This window comes from Plectropomus leopardus, chromosome 14 (assembly GCF_026936395.1).
Source record: "Plectropomus leopardus strain MGB_pleo_1.0 chromosome 14, ASM2693639v1, whole genome shotgun sequence".
NCBI classification, from domain to species: Eukaryota; Metazoa; Chordata; class Actinopteri; order Perciformes; family Serranidae; genus Plectropomus; species Plectropomus leopardus.
The window spans coordinates 31,574,139-31,589,269 of NC_142189.1; the positions used below are offsets into that span (position 1 = coordinate 31,574,139).

At 39.5% G+C, this 15,131-nt stretch overlaps 2 protein-coding genes across 3 annotated transcripts; one reads left to right on the forward strand and one right to left on the reverse strand.

The window, feature by feature from the left end:
- Positions 1–2,130: 2,130 nt before the first annotated feature.
- LOC121954030 (protein YIPF7) lies at positions 2,131–6,002 on the reverse strand. Of its 2 annotated transcripts, none has more exons than XM_088087406.1 (6): positions 5,815–6,002; positions 4,457–4,579; positions 3,980–4,107; positions 3,681–3,826; positions 3,496–3,554; positions 2,131–2,682 (listed from the first exon to the last, which is right to left on the reverse strand). In XM_088087406.1, exons 2-6 carry the CDS (start codon positions 4,576–4,578, stop codon positions 2,520–2,522), a joined length of 618 nt encoding a protein of 205 aa, XP_087943532.1. In that variant the 5' UTR covers position 4,579; positions 5,815–6,002; the 3' UTR covers positions 2,131–2,519. The 2 variants fall into 2 exon arrangements, with proteins under 2 accessions (XP_087943532.1, XP_042357273.1); XM_042501339.2 differs by having other exon boundaries at positions 3,373–3,554; positions 5,815–5,999.
- A 1,645-nt stretch (positions 6,003–7,647) lies between these two features.
- lamtor3 (late endosomal/lysosomal adaptor, MAPK and MTOR activator 3) lies at positions 7,648–14,895 on the forward strand. The gene is made up of 7 exons (XM_042501434.2): positions 7,648–7,802; positions 8,060–8,109; positions 9,439–9,473; positions 10,824–10,882; positions 11,697–11,830; positions 12,914–12,977; positions 14,507–14,895. The coding sequence occupies exons 2-7, from the start codon at positions 8,101–8,103 to the stop codon at positions 14,578–14,580; spliced, it is 375 nt and encodes a 124-aa protein (XP_042357368.1). The 5' UTR covers positions 7,648–7,802; positions 8,060–8,100; the 3' UTR covers positions 14,581–14,895.
- The last annotated feature ends 236 nt before the right edge of the window (positions 14,896–15,131 follow it).

Below are 15,131 nucleotides of genomic sequence, written 5' to 3' on the forward strand. Positions count from 1 at the left end.
TGAGGGTGAGCTAGGAATAAGGTAAGAATTGTTGTTTCAATTTTTTAATAACATTTCATCCATTGTAGCTTGAAATGATTAAAACAACACTGCCTCCATCCTTAAGCATACAGCATTAGTAACTGAGCACTGTTGTGATGTTTCTGTGATGGCGCTCAGTGTTGATACCACCACAGTCTCTCACACAGAGCAGAAACACAGCCCAGAGAGAGATCATGGCCTTGGTATTCGACCCCGTCAGCTCGAGCCGCACCTGAGGGACTGGATCCACCTGCCTCATTGGCCCAGGACCTTTAGAAGTTACCCATTGTTAATATCACAGTGAATTGTGTCGACGTCCACGGCCCAGCTCTCCCTCCCTCACCCACTCTCCCTGCTCTTACAGGGAGTCGTCTGCAGAACATCACTGACTCCGCAGTTGTCACAGTCCGCTCAGACCCCCATACATCATGGACGCTGTGTGAGAAATGAGTTCCTTTTCTTCCTCTGATAGCTGCACAGCTCTGCGGACTGTGACTGTCCACATCCTCCTCTGTTCATACACACACACGTGCACACACACAGACAGCATGTTCTTTAGGACAGTGTTACAACTAATACAGCATGGTTTCTGTGGCGAACACGGTCATAAAGCAGTGAGTTTAAAATGGCTCAAAAGACAAGAAATTGAACCAAGTTTCCGTCAGATTTTACCAACTTTCTCAGTTCTTAACATGTTGGACTGAAGAGAAATCTGTCCTCATTCGGTCAGTGAGAATGGCTTAAAATTGCAACCCTGATGTTGTGGCTCCCTCTACTGTAATGACTAGGAATGCAGTGTTAAAAGACCACTGTGAGTTGATTTCTATGAAAACTCTGGATGAACCTAAACCTTGTCAATTGATACTTCTTCTAAATTGGAAACATCATAATCCAGCCTGTCTACAGACCAGCTGACATCCCAACTGGCACCCAGCTAGCAATTTTTGATATTAAAAAACTCTGAGAATGGTACAATGCAGTGTTTCTGCTGCAAGTTTTCTTTCAGTTCTCAGATTGTTCTTCTTTAAGTTTAGTTAACATGCTCTACAAACATCATAAAAATGTAGTATAATCTCAGGCCTCAATAATATGTTCTGAATGTTGCTTTGAAATTGTTCCTCCTTTGTTCTCATGTAACTTTGTGGGAACATTTTATAAAAAGAACATTCTTTGATCTGTGACCCCTCAGCATTACCAAAACAACCTTAGAATGTTGCAGTTATGACATTACGTTTTAAGCTGTGTTCAAAACAGTCGCCTCATTCACTCACTCACTATTCGCTAGTGTATTAAATAGTGCACTATATACTGTATATTTTCACTATGCCAGATTTGGTCCTCCACATATACACTCAAACATTCATTTGAGTGGAGATAATTTACCTTCTTCTTGTGCTCCCTGTCTTTGTGGTGTATAGATAAGGTGTACAGTTATATAAATATCTATTTTTCATTTATAAGGAAGCATTTTTATGGAGCTAATTTTCCCTCATTCTGGGGAAGATGAACTGGTGCGGGAGGAGTTGTGTTTTAGGTTTTGCTTATTCCACCTGAAAGTATTCAGGGGTTGCCAAATTGAGCTCACAGCTTTATCTCTTTCTGTGAGCCATTTTACGAATCATTCTGATGACTTATTGCATTAATTGTGTTTTAGACTCTGCTTTGTTTGTGACTTTGTTTCTTTTCCCTGAATAGATTTTTCTGCCTTCTCTGAATACCTACGTGTGTATGACCCCTGATATCCTCAGTACAGATTGGGATCTGAACTGTTCTTGTGCTTTTCTCTGCAACTGAGTCCCAGTTTCATACTACATCGTTACGATTTGGGGTTTTCTCTGTACGTCTTTCTCTTTTTTCATTAATAGTATTCAACAACAGTACTGCATGGAAGACTCATTAAGTTACACCTAAATTCTTTGGAAATTAATTTAAAGTTCACATTAAATTTGCATGGAAACTTATGTGCTGGTAATAGCTGAGGCCGCACTCACCGTTGTTAGCTATGACGCATAAGGCTCGACCTAGACTGTTAAGGTAGGCTTATTGAAAGCTTTTTATAGAATTTATAAGGAGGGAATCCCACACAATGACATCAAGAAATGTCAGATACTCGTATTAGACAAATATTTATCATCAAAATCTTTGAGGACAGAATAAATAACATACAAGGCATTAAGGTATCATAGTAGACATTGTATCAGTCAAATATCTACCATGTAGAAGTATTAAATATAGCTTCATTTAAAAAAATAAAACAAAATTGAAACAGAGAGGAAGTTAAACCATTCAGCCTTGACCTGAAGCTCTACATACCGCATGCAATCACCCACCAAATTCCCAGTATCTGTTTAAATCCCATTGAGCACTTTACCTGATGAGACTAATAGGTATGTCAATAAAATAACTTCCTCTAACTTTTTTGGCATGAATAAAACAGATTGTAACTTTAATAATATTTTCCTATGTAATAAAATAGCATGCATATGATCTGGTGATGATTAGAACACAGTGAGCAGTGCAAAGATCCCATAGAGCAGGGCACATGGGTAAGCCACCAACAGCTGCTGGCCCTCCATAGCCAGGGTGGAGATGAAGATCTTAGAGGCAGAGAGACTACACCAACAGATCGCTAACACGGCCAGAACTGTTCCCAGGACACCTCTGTGGAAACAAAGAGGGATTTGAAGCATTTTAATTGAAGTCAACCTGACCTAAACTCTACATCTTTGTGTCATCTGACTGTTTCCTTTGTCAGTCCAAACCATTACAGACCATTAACATGCTCATTTGCCTATTGACAAGGATGCTGGTGACAAAGTTGGTGGCTGATTGTGAAATGCTGATGTCAGGAGCTGGAAGCAGTGCATTAAAGTTAGAGCAGCTATGTTAGCTTGGCATCACCAGATGAAATCAATGACGGGAGTTAAAGGCTGATCACAATGAGCCCGTCGCCAGGAAAACCATTGTTTCCCTGTGATACACCACGCCTTTTCAGCTCAAGGCATACTGCTCGTCAGTATCATTTTTGGCCACATGCATGCAGTCCCACTACAGGTGTTTCCCAGCTGTTTTTCCAGATGCACTTCCAAGAAGTTTTAGAGTTTTAACCCTCAAATTGTGCAACTTTTAAATTGCGAATATAAAGTATATCAAATGGAAATGTCAATTTCGAAAAACTACAATTTATCAAAAAAAGGTTTTTACACTCGCATGAGGTGGTATTTCAGGAGCCATCTTGCAATTGTGTTTAATTCACATTTGGAAAATATTACTTATATTATATAAGTTTTGTGCAAATCTGTAATGGAAACCTGCTCAATATAGTAATGCACAACCACTGAATAGACTTACTGCAAAGAGTAGAAGACAGCAAATGCAGAGAGGGCCACCATGGGCAGGAGGCAGTAGCCCAGGACGCTGGCCACACAGCCATAAGACACTGCCACAGAACTCATCAGACTCAGCAGAACGTACATCCCGATACAGGCTGTAGCACTGATCCCATACACATACCCAAAGTGGACTTTTCCTGCCTGGATATATGAGAGTAAAGAAGTACATTGTTAAACCTTACAACTGTACAACAGTGGGTACTGAAAAGGTTCCTAGAAATGGATATACAGTTGGTTGAAACAGGCAGTACCATGCAGGCAACTCACCATCATTAAAGTGAAGCCCAGTGCAACACAGAAGAGGATGGGACCTGTTAGATCAGTCTCATTCATGATGCTGCCGTCTGCAGGCTTCAGAGGGTTCAACACAGTCAGGGTCTTCTGCCAGATGTGGTCAAAATTGATGCCAAGCTCTAGACAGTGAGAGATACTGATTATTAATGTGGAGTCCCAGCACAATTTGTCTTTTATTTGGCATTTGAATACAGGATTGTTGCTTTCTGGGATGACTTGGTTCCTCAGATTTTTCTTGGGATCAACAGGCTGTAAATGTAGATTCTTTTTACCTTCAAGAAGGCTGGGTTCCTCTTCAAGAGAATCTGTTCCTGTGCTTTCGGCAGGTTGGTAGAACTGTTCAGTGTACTGCTGCTCCATGGAAGGATCCAGAGCACCAGGCACGAACGGCTGTGCTCCACTGAAAACAACAGTTGAACATTTATATAAACCCTTATTAAAAGAGTATAAAATAGTAATGTCATAATCCTGGACATGCTTCCAAGGTAGAAACATCAATCAGTAATGCTCAATTCATTCTGGGATTTATTTGATGTAAAAATGTTTCTGAAGTACAGGCTTTTCCAAAACCTTCATAATGCATTCCTCCATATCCCAGAATGCATTTAAACAGCCCAGATGAAGGAGCCTTAATGTCTGGTGCCCTCACGTTAAGTCATATTTACCATGATTATAAATGGAGTCACCATAAAACATCTCAAAGGTGATGGTGAGGGGCACAATTAATCCTCAAAAGTCTACATACTTACGTATTGTAATAAGCAGGGCTTGAGGAATCGTACTGATCGTAGTAGGCCACGGTGTTACCCTGGTCATCCACATAATATCCTGTTTGGTAGAAGTCCTGTTCAAAGTTCTGGAAGTCCCCCATGCTGATCAGAAGAACAACAACAGGACATATTAATACACAATACAACTGTTCACCAGAAACACAGCAGAAATAAAGAACCACTTCACAAGTGTAGAGAAAGTTCTCACCTTTAAGCCAATTGGCTCACTGACTCAGTAAATGGATGTCAAATATTTGAGCTTCATGTCTTTTTTCCCTCTTTTCAAAATTAACTCCTACTTCTAATTGTTTTTATTGATATTAATCAGTACGATAAAGGGAAACTAGTAGTAAAGTCGCCATGTTGAATTTGATGAAGTTGTATATGTCTTTTCACACAATTCACATTAGTTACTGTTGTGCAAAGGGACAATGTGTTACGTTAAAGAAAATACCCGAAAGGCTGTATGTTGTTTCCTTGTCAGGAAGCATTTCCGGCTACCCCTGAATTCCAGTTGCGGTGTGTTTTGCCTGCAACCAAGATATGTCATCTGCAGGACGTGATACATTGCCGAAGCAGAGTATTTGGGGACTGCACATTGTGTCTAAGTACTGATGATTATACACACTCCCTGCAGTTCGACAACCCAATCACCAGAAACATTTCTTGCATTCTTTCTTGGGCAAAACAGTTACATTTATCTTAAAAAAAAACTAACACATAGTTTTAGTTCAGAAAAGGTCATGTATTGGCACAAAAGTTGCTGGAAAAGCAAGGACAGGTTGGTTAAAACACCAGGGTTTGGTGGCCCCACGAAAGATCAGTAAAAACACCTGGGATCGATGGCTCTAACACTGCTGAGAAACGCCACAGGTGCAGCATAATTCCACCATGTGCTTGTGTTGACATCATGGCAGTGGCATCCCAGAACGTCAACAGCAGACGCAGAAAGATACCTAGAGCGTAATATGTTGACATTTAAGTCTGCAGCAAAGCGGCAATATTTGTTGGTTATCAACATGAGGTGGTTGAGCTGGCAGCTAGTAGCTAACTGTGTTAACTCTATAAACAGTACTGACAAATATAACAGAGGTAACTAGGGGTGAACCTGAGGGTGGGCACATACGCTTTCATGATGATGCTATCTAAATATCAGCAGTAACCTCCAATGTCAGCGGTAATCGCCATGACCACTAGCAGTAAACACCACAACAAACCACAGAGAAATGTATCTTTAAATGTTCTTTAAACATACAAATGTATTTGAATGTTTGTATAAACCTATGGGCCACACAACAAGCTCTTCTTTCCCCAGTTCTTTTTCTCAATGAACTCACCTGTTTGAGTCTACAGTCCAAAGCCAAACAGTGTAGACTGATTTCCTCCCAGTCCCCTCGCAGGGCAGTGTGCTGGTGTCAGGGCAGAGAACATGTGAAGCCCAGTCTGTGAGTAGTTGTTCTATAAATAGCTGGCTATATTTGGATTTGGTCTCAGAGTGTATGACAACTGCTCTGCACCTCTTTATTCTGTTTCTACAAACTAAAAGCCTGCTGTCTGTGCATGCAGTCAAGCATTGTCAAAAAATTATGTATAAATATTACATATGCCATGTAAATTATCCATATATTTGAATACTTCCTCTGACAGGACTTCCTGAGCAGGTGTAACCATAACCTTGTTATTTAACTAGAGTGCGGAAATTTGGTGCTGTGTTTACATTCTTCTTCCCTCCAAAAAATATTATTAATAAATTAAAAGCACTCAAATTCAAAGATCTGGTTGATTTCAAAATCATTTACAGAGGTAGAAATCACCCTAAACCTAATAATATCCCCAAAAAAATATTTAAAAATGAAAGGAAGTTGACATAATTTGAGAGGAATTTGTATGTTCAAGAAACAGTTAGTGAGGACTAATGCAAAATATCACTGTATTATAGCCAAAGGCCAAGGTGTTACTTTATAGAACAGCTGTAGTGTAGAACTGAAAACATGCTGAACATTTAACGAATTTAAACATGTTTTGAAATACAACACTGAAGGGATATGAGCTGGTAGAACAGAGAGGAAAATGGCCATGTGTTCTGTGATGTGTGTGTATTTGTTTATTCAGATTGATCTGTTCTTTTTTGTCCTAATTCTTGTTTAATTTGATCAAGGTAAATGTCGGGGCAGAAATTGAGAATACTTATATTTAAAATTAAGTTTTTTTTAAATATAAAACTGAAAAAAGGGGGGTAGATTTGATAAGTATTCACTTCCTCCTACTCCTTTTCAGACATGAAGTACTTACGTTTATTTACTGAATATGTATTACTGCATATTACTGCATTACGGTGTTGTTTTTCTTTTAATGTGGAAATAAATGCAAATAATTCATAAGTAATTCTATAGATGAATAATACAGCTATAGAAACACATAATAGAAATATAAATACATAAATAAAATTGAATTAATTTATTTCATGTTAATTGTCAGTTTTCATTTATTTAGTGGTGCATCATTTCTGTATGTTTTCATTAATTCTTTCACTTTTTCTTCCTTTTATTCTCCCCATATTTATTTATTGATTTTGATACCTCATTTTTCAGCCTCTTGGGAAAAGTTTCAATGTAGCATTCAGAGGTAACGTAACAAAATAAAACAAAATAAAATAAAATAAAGTAAAATAAAATAAAATCAACACACGTAAACACATATATTACTGTGTGGTTGTATTTAACAGTAGTGTAGTCCCGCGGCAGTGCGCAGTGTGTTAGTTTTGCAGTAATGTTGCGCAGAACTGACTCTCCGTAACACTCAGCAGCCGGTGTTGTGTTGTACCGAAAAGTGCTCGTCTGCCAGAGAATGCCTCCCGCGGGAGCGCGCGCAGCTTGTTAAAGCTGTATTCCCCAGTTACTTCATGTCTCCAGCCGGTTTTACCTGATCAGCCTGTATTAGCTTGTGAATACACAGAACTGTGTGTCCTGCTGGTGTGGAATAAGCTACAGGTAGCTCATCCTGAGAGGGGAGCACAAACTGTCTGAACAGGTTACCATCAGTCACAGCTGAAGTCATACCTTTACTATTATACAGTTATATGTAACATATATAGTATATAGTATATATTGTAATTTTCGTCAGCTAAAAGCAGCTGGAGAGGGAAAGAAACTTGGGGAAACCAGGTTTGAGGGGCTGCGCGCGCTACCGCGGCAGTCGGAGGAGCACTTTTCTGTAACACCGGAAACAAAACAGTCTGTCATGTGATTTGTGCGCGTGCCTCTTGTCAAGTGGGAAGCAGGAGTAGCTGCTGGATGTAAAGTCTTTTTAAAAGGACACAAAGAAGGTGCGTGAACCCATTTTCTTTTCAAAATGTGTGTTTTGTTTGGTCTTGTGCAGATTAATTCACCATACGTTAACTGGTAATTTAGTAGTTTGACGGTAACTCAACAGTAAGCTAACGTACAATTCTCATCTTGCTACTTAGCTAAAATGTTAGCAGGCTTTAGACAACTTCAGAGAATCAGGCGGTTGTGTTAGCAGTCAGTTTAAGCCTCTCTTCATCCCTGAGGGCGTTTAATGGTGTCTGTTTTCTGTCCGCAGCTGCTGAGCGCTCTGGACAACATAGAAAAACACTGGCCGCCATGGCGGATGTAAGTAGCCTGTGTGCCATTATTCTAGCTGTTAGCTCGTTCAACAGTCTCTGCCTGCACAGGGACAGGAAAATAATATGCATTTTTTCATATCGCCGGTTAATATCAAGCGAAAAGTTGTATATATGTGGTGTATCCAACATTTGGTCCGCACCAGAGGACACTACAGCTTGTCACATTGCCCTCTAAGCTTTAAAAAATATTGAAAATTTAAATTATCTTTACTTTCATTGAGTTCATTTGTTAACCAATATCATTCCTAATCATGAATATCAAATATTCATTAATTTTTAGAATTTGAACCCGTTCAGTTTTTTTTGTCATGCCACTATGTTGTTAGATGAAAAAAACACAAAAAATTAATTAGTTACAATATATTACATGCTAAGCAGATTATTATTATTATTATTATTATTATTATGAATTTGATATGTTAATGTTTAGCAGCAACATTGATTTTTATATTATTATTTATATTATTATTCTTTGTGCAGTGTCAAATACTCATACTGCCCTGCACACAAAATGCACTTTTGAAAATCAGGCTATATAAAATATTACATATTCATATAATTTAATACTTTCAGTGAGTCTGTTTTTCATCATCATTAGTTCTAATCATGAATATCAAATATTCATTAATTTTCAGATTTTAACCCTTTAAATGCCAGATTTATGTCATGATGCCACTGTTTTTCGATGGAAAAACACACACACACACACACACACACACATACAATGAATTATTTTTAATATACTACATGCATAGTAGGTTTTTTTAAATGATCACAGCCTGGGATATGTCAATAATTGAATAATTGCAACACTGATTGTGACAGTGCACCAAGTGGAAATAACATGCATTTTCTCCATATGCCAAATATGGTAAAAATGGTGTCATCGGGCAGAAAATAGTACAAATGACAAATTCCAAGGCAAAGGCCCAGAATAACACCCAGAAGTGCACGTGTTTATGCTTTAATGGCTGTGGGATTGAAACCTGAGGTTTGAATGGGTTTTAATGGCACCTCACAGTCTGAATGTAACAATTTAGTTTCCACAGTATTTTAGACTTATTGGAGGAGCTGAGCTGGAAATTCCAAGATTAAACAAAAATACACAATCTTGCCAAAATGTATGCCATATGCATGAACACAGCCAAAATTATCAAAAAATGGAGAATGAAAAGCGTGTAAAATGCATTAAACTGTCCCAAAGGATTAAGATGGTGGCCTTTATCTCTGTGTCTCTGTCAGGGTGGTGGTTGGTGACACTCGTAGATCCTTGTCTAACTTGGTTGTTTTATCTCTAACGTATTTTTCTTTGCAGGATTTGAAGAGATACCTGTACAAACAGTTGCAAAGGTAGGTATAGTGAATGCTAACAGAAGAATGTGACAGCTTTGTTCCATGTCACAGTTGACAGTGAAACTTTCAGTGTGTGTTTTTTTTTTTTTAGTCTTTTGTAAAATCCTAGCTTTTTTATGTATATACTATATTTTTGTGCAATTTGTGAGGACATAAACCACACAAATTAAGACACAAACACTAAAAAGTACAGTCACACGTACATACACACAGACCCAGACATACACACACATCCAGGAGGAGAGTTACTGGCAACTACACAAAGTTAATCATAACCATGTGTCTAAAGGATGCAAGCTCATGACAGTACTTATCAACCACTGTAGCCTGGGTTGGTGTGAACAAAATAAACACAGAAATTCAGGGTTGAAATACTGATTTTATTACATCAGTCTTTTTGGGTAGGAGTCCATTAGCATGGCACATCTTGATTTGGCAATATTTGCCCACTCTTCCTTGAAAAAGTGCTTCAAATCCATCAGACTATGAGGACGTCTCCTCTGCACAGCCCACTTCAGGTCACCCCACAGATTTTCTTTTGGATTCAGGTCTGGACTCTGGCTGGGCCATTCCAAAACTTAAATCTTCCTCTGGTAAAGCCATTCTTTAGTTGATTTGAATGTGTGCTTGGGGTTGTCGTCATGTTGAAAGGTGAAATTCTTCTTGATCTTAAGCTTTATGGTGGCTGTTTTACAGCTAAATTGACTAGTATGTGGAACTGTTCACAATTCTCTCCACCCTGACCAAAGTCCCAGAGAAAACAGCCCCAAAGCATGATGTTGCCACCATCATGCTCCCCTGTGGGTATGGTGTTCTTTTGGTGATGTGCAGTGTTGTTTTTACACCACACATACCTTTTGGAGTTATGGCAGAAAAGTTCAACCTTGGTCAGATGATAGCACATTTTTATCACATGCTTTTGGTAGACTTGATGTAGCGGGGCTTAGATGTTTTCTCAGTAAGAAAATGCTTCTCTTGCCACCCTACCCTAAAGCCCAGACATATGAAGAATATAACAGATTGTTGTTGCGTGTAGTACACAACCAATACCTGCCCGAAATTCCTGCAGCTCCATTAATGCTGCTGCTTATTGAGTCACAGCTTCTCCACGTGCATAACTGGAATAAGTTCATGCAACACTTTGAAAGCATGGTGGGACTGGCGTCTTCTAGTCCTACAAAAGTTTTGTGGGGGTTTTTTTGCTAGTACCATGCCCATCATCAGGGTTATTTGAATGTCTAAAGAGAGAATTAGAGTCCTCAGAGCATCTAAAGAAAGCCAAATCTGTCTGGAGAGAAAGTCTTAGGTAAACCTCTGAATTTGTAAAATCCTGTCCGTCTCTTTCAGTGTTGAAGGTCTTCATGCTATAGTAGTGACAGACAGGGACGGTGTCCCGGTGATCAAAGGTAAGAAACCAGTTCTGAAGCCCCCTGGTTCACTCCTTTATGCATTTGCTCTACACAGTAAAGGGGACCACACCGATCCATGATATTGTGGTTTTGCTTGGAGTAGGCACACCTCCTCACATCTGTGTCACAATTTGCTGAGGGCTACAGAGAAAACACTTTTGTTAAAAACCTTGCTTTTAGTAGTTTTCAGTTTGTACATTTACTCCTAAGCCCCATTAAGACATGATATCTGTAATATTGCTGGCCTCATCTCTGTTGAAGTGATGCTTTTGTCTTTCACATACTCAGTAGGTTTTAGTAGCGTAAATACACAATGTAAAGACTATTCCAACACGATAGGACCACATAGAGATGTAGTGCTCATGTGATATTTGGCACCTGGCTGCCTGTATATCCTGTAGAGACAGAGCTAGCTATGGGAAACTCATCCTCAAAAACCTTCTCATCAGTGATATCATTTATTTGTTAGAATGTAGAAATTTGGTTTTGAATTTTTTAGTCTGACGTCTGCCCTTTGCTGCGTGTCATCCCCTCTCTCTCTGCTCCACTTCCTATCAGTCTCACGCTGTCCTATAATAAAGGAAAAAAAATAATAACAATTTAAAAACTGAGGTATCTGCTGAGGAGTGGTCAAATTTGATTTTCCCACATGCTTCATGTAAAGCTTAAAGGGGAGTAACACAAATAGGTGACATAATTGATTTTTTGTTAGACAATATTTGAAATGAATGGTGTGAGTATAGAGACCGAGGAGCAGCCGTTCACTGTCTGGGAAGATGTTGCTGTTAACATTGCTTCTGTGTCCCTGCAGTTGCCAATGACAACGCCCCTGTCCACGCTCTTAGACCTGGCTTCCTGTCCACTTTTGCTCTGGCCACAGATCAGGGCAGCAAGCTGGGCCTCTCCAAGAACAAGAGCATCATCTGCTACTACAACACCTACCAGGTCAGATCTCATCACCAGTGCTCAACATCAGATGCATTACCAGTGAGCTCATACTGACACATACTTTACTTTACACACAAAGTGCTTCACAATGCAGAGAAATAACTGCTTAAGCGCAACTGAAGAAAATGATGGAAGTTGTCCCTCATGAAAAATTTAAGATGAAATACATAAATTTGCCTTTTGAATGACATTTTATAGAACGCAGTATAGATTGGGGAAAAAAGAAGTTTGACTATAATGTTGCATTTGTTACCTCACATCATCTACAGCTGGCTCAAGACAACTGATTACACTGCTCTGAAATCTGTGTTAGTTTTGTACATTCTTCTTTTATAAATACCAGTTTATTTGTGGGAAATGGCGTATGTGTGGTTATGACGTGTAATGCCCTGTGAAAATCAAAAAGACAACTGTAGCATCATAGACAACTGCTCGTATGTAGTGCACCATTCACCCTGTTCAGACACAGATACATATAAAAGAGGCAGAGGTGCTATATAGTGTGTGCTCATGTAATCATTCACACACACTCACACACCAGCCATCCAGTTCATTATATTACTCGAAGACACTCCAACATGTAGACTGCGAGCTTACTTTTAAGAAGTATGTTGTTTTAAGATAAATATTGGGTTTCTTGCCAGAGGGGACTGATGTGTCTGCAGGGCAGACTCAGTGGTGCAGGTTGGCCCTCATTACAGGCTGCAGGATCCTGTTAAGACACTGGAAAACAACAAAACAGTCATCCCTTTTAACGTGGTGTGGTGAGATGACCAAAATAGCCAATTACGACCATTTAATATTTAAACTGAACAACAGGCAGGAACTATTCTGGAAAATATGGGGCCCCTACTTGAATATTATATTGAATAACTAACTGGGGAGTGACAGAACAGTGTTTGTTGAAACTAAACCCTGTTTATATGTTTTTTTTGTTTTTTTGTATCTGCTTTTTTAGTAGTTTAGTAGATACTGTTTGATGATAATTCTGGGGTTTTTAGATAATCTTAGTGATTCCCTTTTTCTGAAGTCTCCTCAGTTTGGGCGCTAACATGTCTGTTGTGTCTCTGTGTTGAGCAGATCGTGCAGTTCAATCGGTTACCACTGGTCATCAGTTTCATCGCCAGCAGCAACGCCAACACAGGTAAAACACTCTCTGTGCACGGTTCACCTCAGTGCACTTCAACAACATAATGTTGGCACTTTTCTCACAGCTAAACAAAGCACAGATACCATCATGGACGAGTAGTGATGGGTTCTGATGGCTGGTTTCATTTTATTTCCAGTTCCAAGTTGTTAGAATATCCAGATTGGTTAAGCTGAAAGATTCAATGTCGGCCACAACATTGAATCTTTCTTTCACAGCGTCTCTTAGATCAAATTTTTTGTCTCTCTCTGACAGTAAAAGCAAAAAAGCACATGCTAACTTAGTTGTTAATAAACCCGACATGGTAGTCTGCCTCAGCTTCAACATTTCAAAGAACACTTCAACAAAGTCAACCAAACAGTTTCCAAATGCAGTATTTTTGGGATCACTATCAAGAGGGGACAACAGGGGAAGTCCCCCTGTTGTTGGCAAATATTCAACAAGTGTTTATCTTTTGTCCATTGAGGTAAGAACTTGTGAAGTTTTTGATTACTTGAGAAAGACGTGTGCTTGTGTCTTTTACAGTAGATTCTCTGTGGCTTTGATTTGACATATAAACTGTCAGAGCTGTGAAAATGCAAAGAGGCAGAAGTGCTGCGTTGCAGCAGGAAGCCTTGAAGCCAGCCTCAGAGCTCCACAGCCGGCAACAGAACATGTTTGTTTGTGTTTACTTTGAATAAATATGTTCCACAAGATTAAAGTACAGTTTATTTAAATGGTCACTGGTGGGATTGGGTATGAAACTGTCAGGGTTGTCTAAGGCTTGGTATCTACTTTTTCAAACCTTTGTGCCTTCCTGGAGTATCACCAGGGTATACGGTATATTATGGTATCAGTGTGCTGTGCTAAAACGCACCCCCCACCAACCCCCGGTACGGGTGACCGGCAAGTTTGCCACGTTCTGCAGGCTGTCTCGCCATTTCAGTCTACATACTCATGAGATGTCAATAAATGGTAATATTCTTACACCTATTTTCCTTATCAACCAGAGAAAGATAACTATACAACTTCTAAAGTCATGTTTCTTTTTTTAACCTTACCGAGACTAGCTTATATGCCTCTGTAAGTCATCATAAAACACTCAACAGAAACAAAATAAAACTCAACAAAATCATGTTGGCCAGTCTTGTTGGTCGTTTAATTAGTTATTTCACTCTTTAGAGTGAACGTAGGTTAGATCTAACCTAGTCGTAGGTTAGATGTGAAAACAAGCAGTTTTCTGTACCATCTCTCTACTCTCTCTGTGCTGTTGCGGTCACAACACAAGCACGGGCTGTTGTTGACTGGCTGTTTACAGTCTTGTAACATTCCTTTCATCGCTTGCAGTCAGCACAGTTGCCTCTGATCTGTGGTGGCATCTGATGCACACTGCAGCCAAAACATCCTCATTACAGGGTCCGTATTATAGACCGTATTGAAAATCACACCGTCAGGATTGCCCGTAATACCGCCAAGCCCAGCTGTCCGTTGCGGTTAATCTCGTTTTCTGCAGTAAAGTAACAGCTGTGCACTCTGTGTATCCTCAGGTCTCATCATGAGTCTGGAGAAGGAGCTGGCTCCACTAATAGAGGAGCTGAGGCAGGTGGTGGAGGTGACATAAGCTCCGAGAGACAGGACAACCGTGAGCAGGATCCACAGCAGAATCCCCAGACTCCATCACATCCTGCTCTCTGAATCTCTCTCTGTCTCTAACGGTGCATTCAGGTCCTGTCTGAAAACCGGTCTGGAGGTTTTTACAGTCCCAAGTTATGTTAGCGTCTTTATCTGTTTACATCATGATTGAAATTTCCTGTTCATTTTTGCTTTCTGCCATGTTGTGTAAAATTTGGGTGCTTCTCATCAGCATTTTCACAGCTCTGACAGTTTATATGTCAAATCAAATGTCTCAATAAATGTTTCATTTTCAGCACCTGAAGTGGTTTCCCTGCCTTTCCTTTAATATAAATACATATGGTATGTAGCGTAAATTTCCTCAAACACTTTGTGCCCTCTATTTCTATAGCAATGCAGTCATACTTTTTGTTCTGGGGTTCCTGACGCCATTTCCCATGATGCCTTTCATGTTAGCAGCCAAAAGAATTTTAAAACTTCATCAGTTGCATATGTCTCTTAGATTTGATATTCATAAAGTCCAAATATAAACATCACCAG

Coding starts and splice junctions, on each gene's coding strand:
- LOC121954030 (XM_042501339.2), bottom strand. CDS start 4,578: ATGGGGGACTTCCAGAACTTTGAACAGGACTTCTACCAAACAGGATAT. Junction 4,108..4,456: donor AGCCCTGCTTATTACAATAC/GTAAGTATGTAG, acceptor TGTTGTTTTCAG/TGGAGCACAGCCGTTCGTGC. Junction 3,827..3,979: donor GGAACCCAGCCTTCTTGAAG/GTAAAAAGAATC, acceptor CTCACTGTCTAG/AGCTTGGCATCAATTTTGAC.
- lamtor3 (XM_042501434.2), top strand. Junction 10,883..11,696: donor CGGTGTCCCGGTGATCAAAG/GTAAGAAACCAG, acceptor GTGTCCCTGCAG/TTGCCAATGACAACGCCCCT. Junction 12,978..14,506: donor CAGCAGCAACGCCAACACAG/GTAAAACACTCT, acceptor GTGTATCCTCAG/GTCTCATCATGAGTCTGGAG.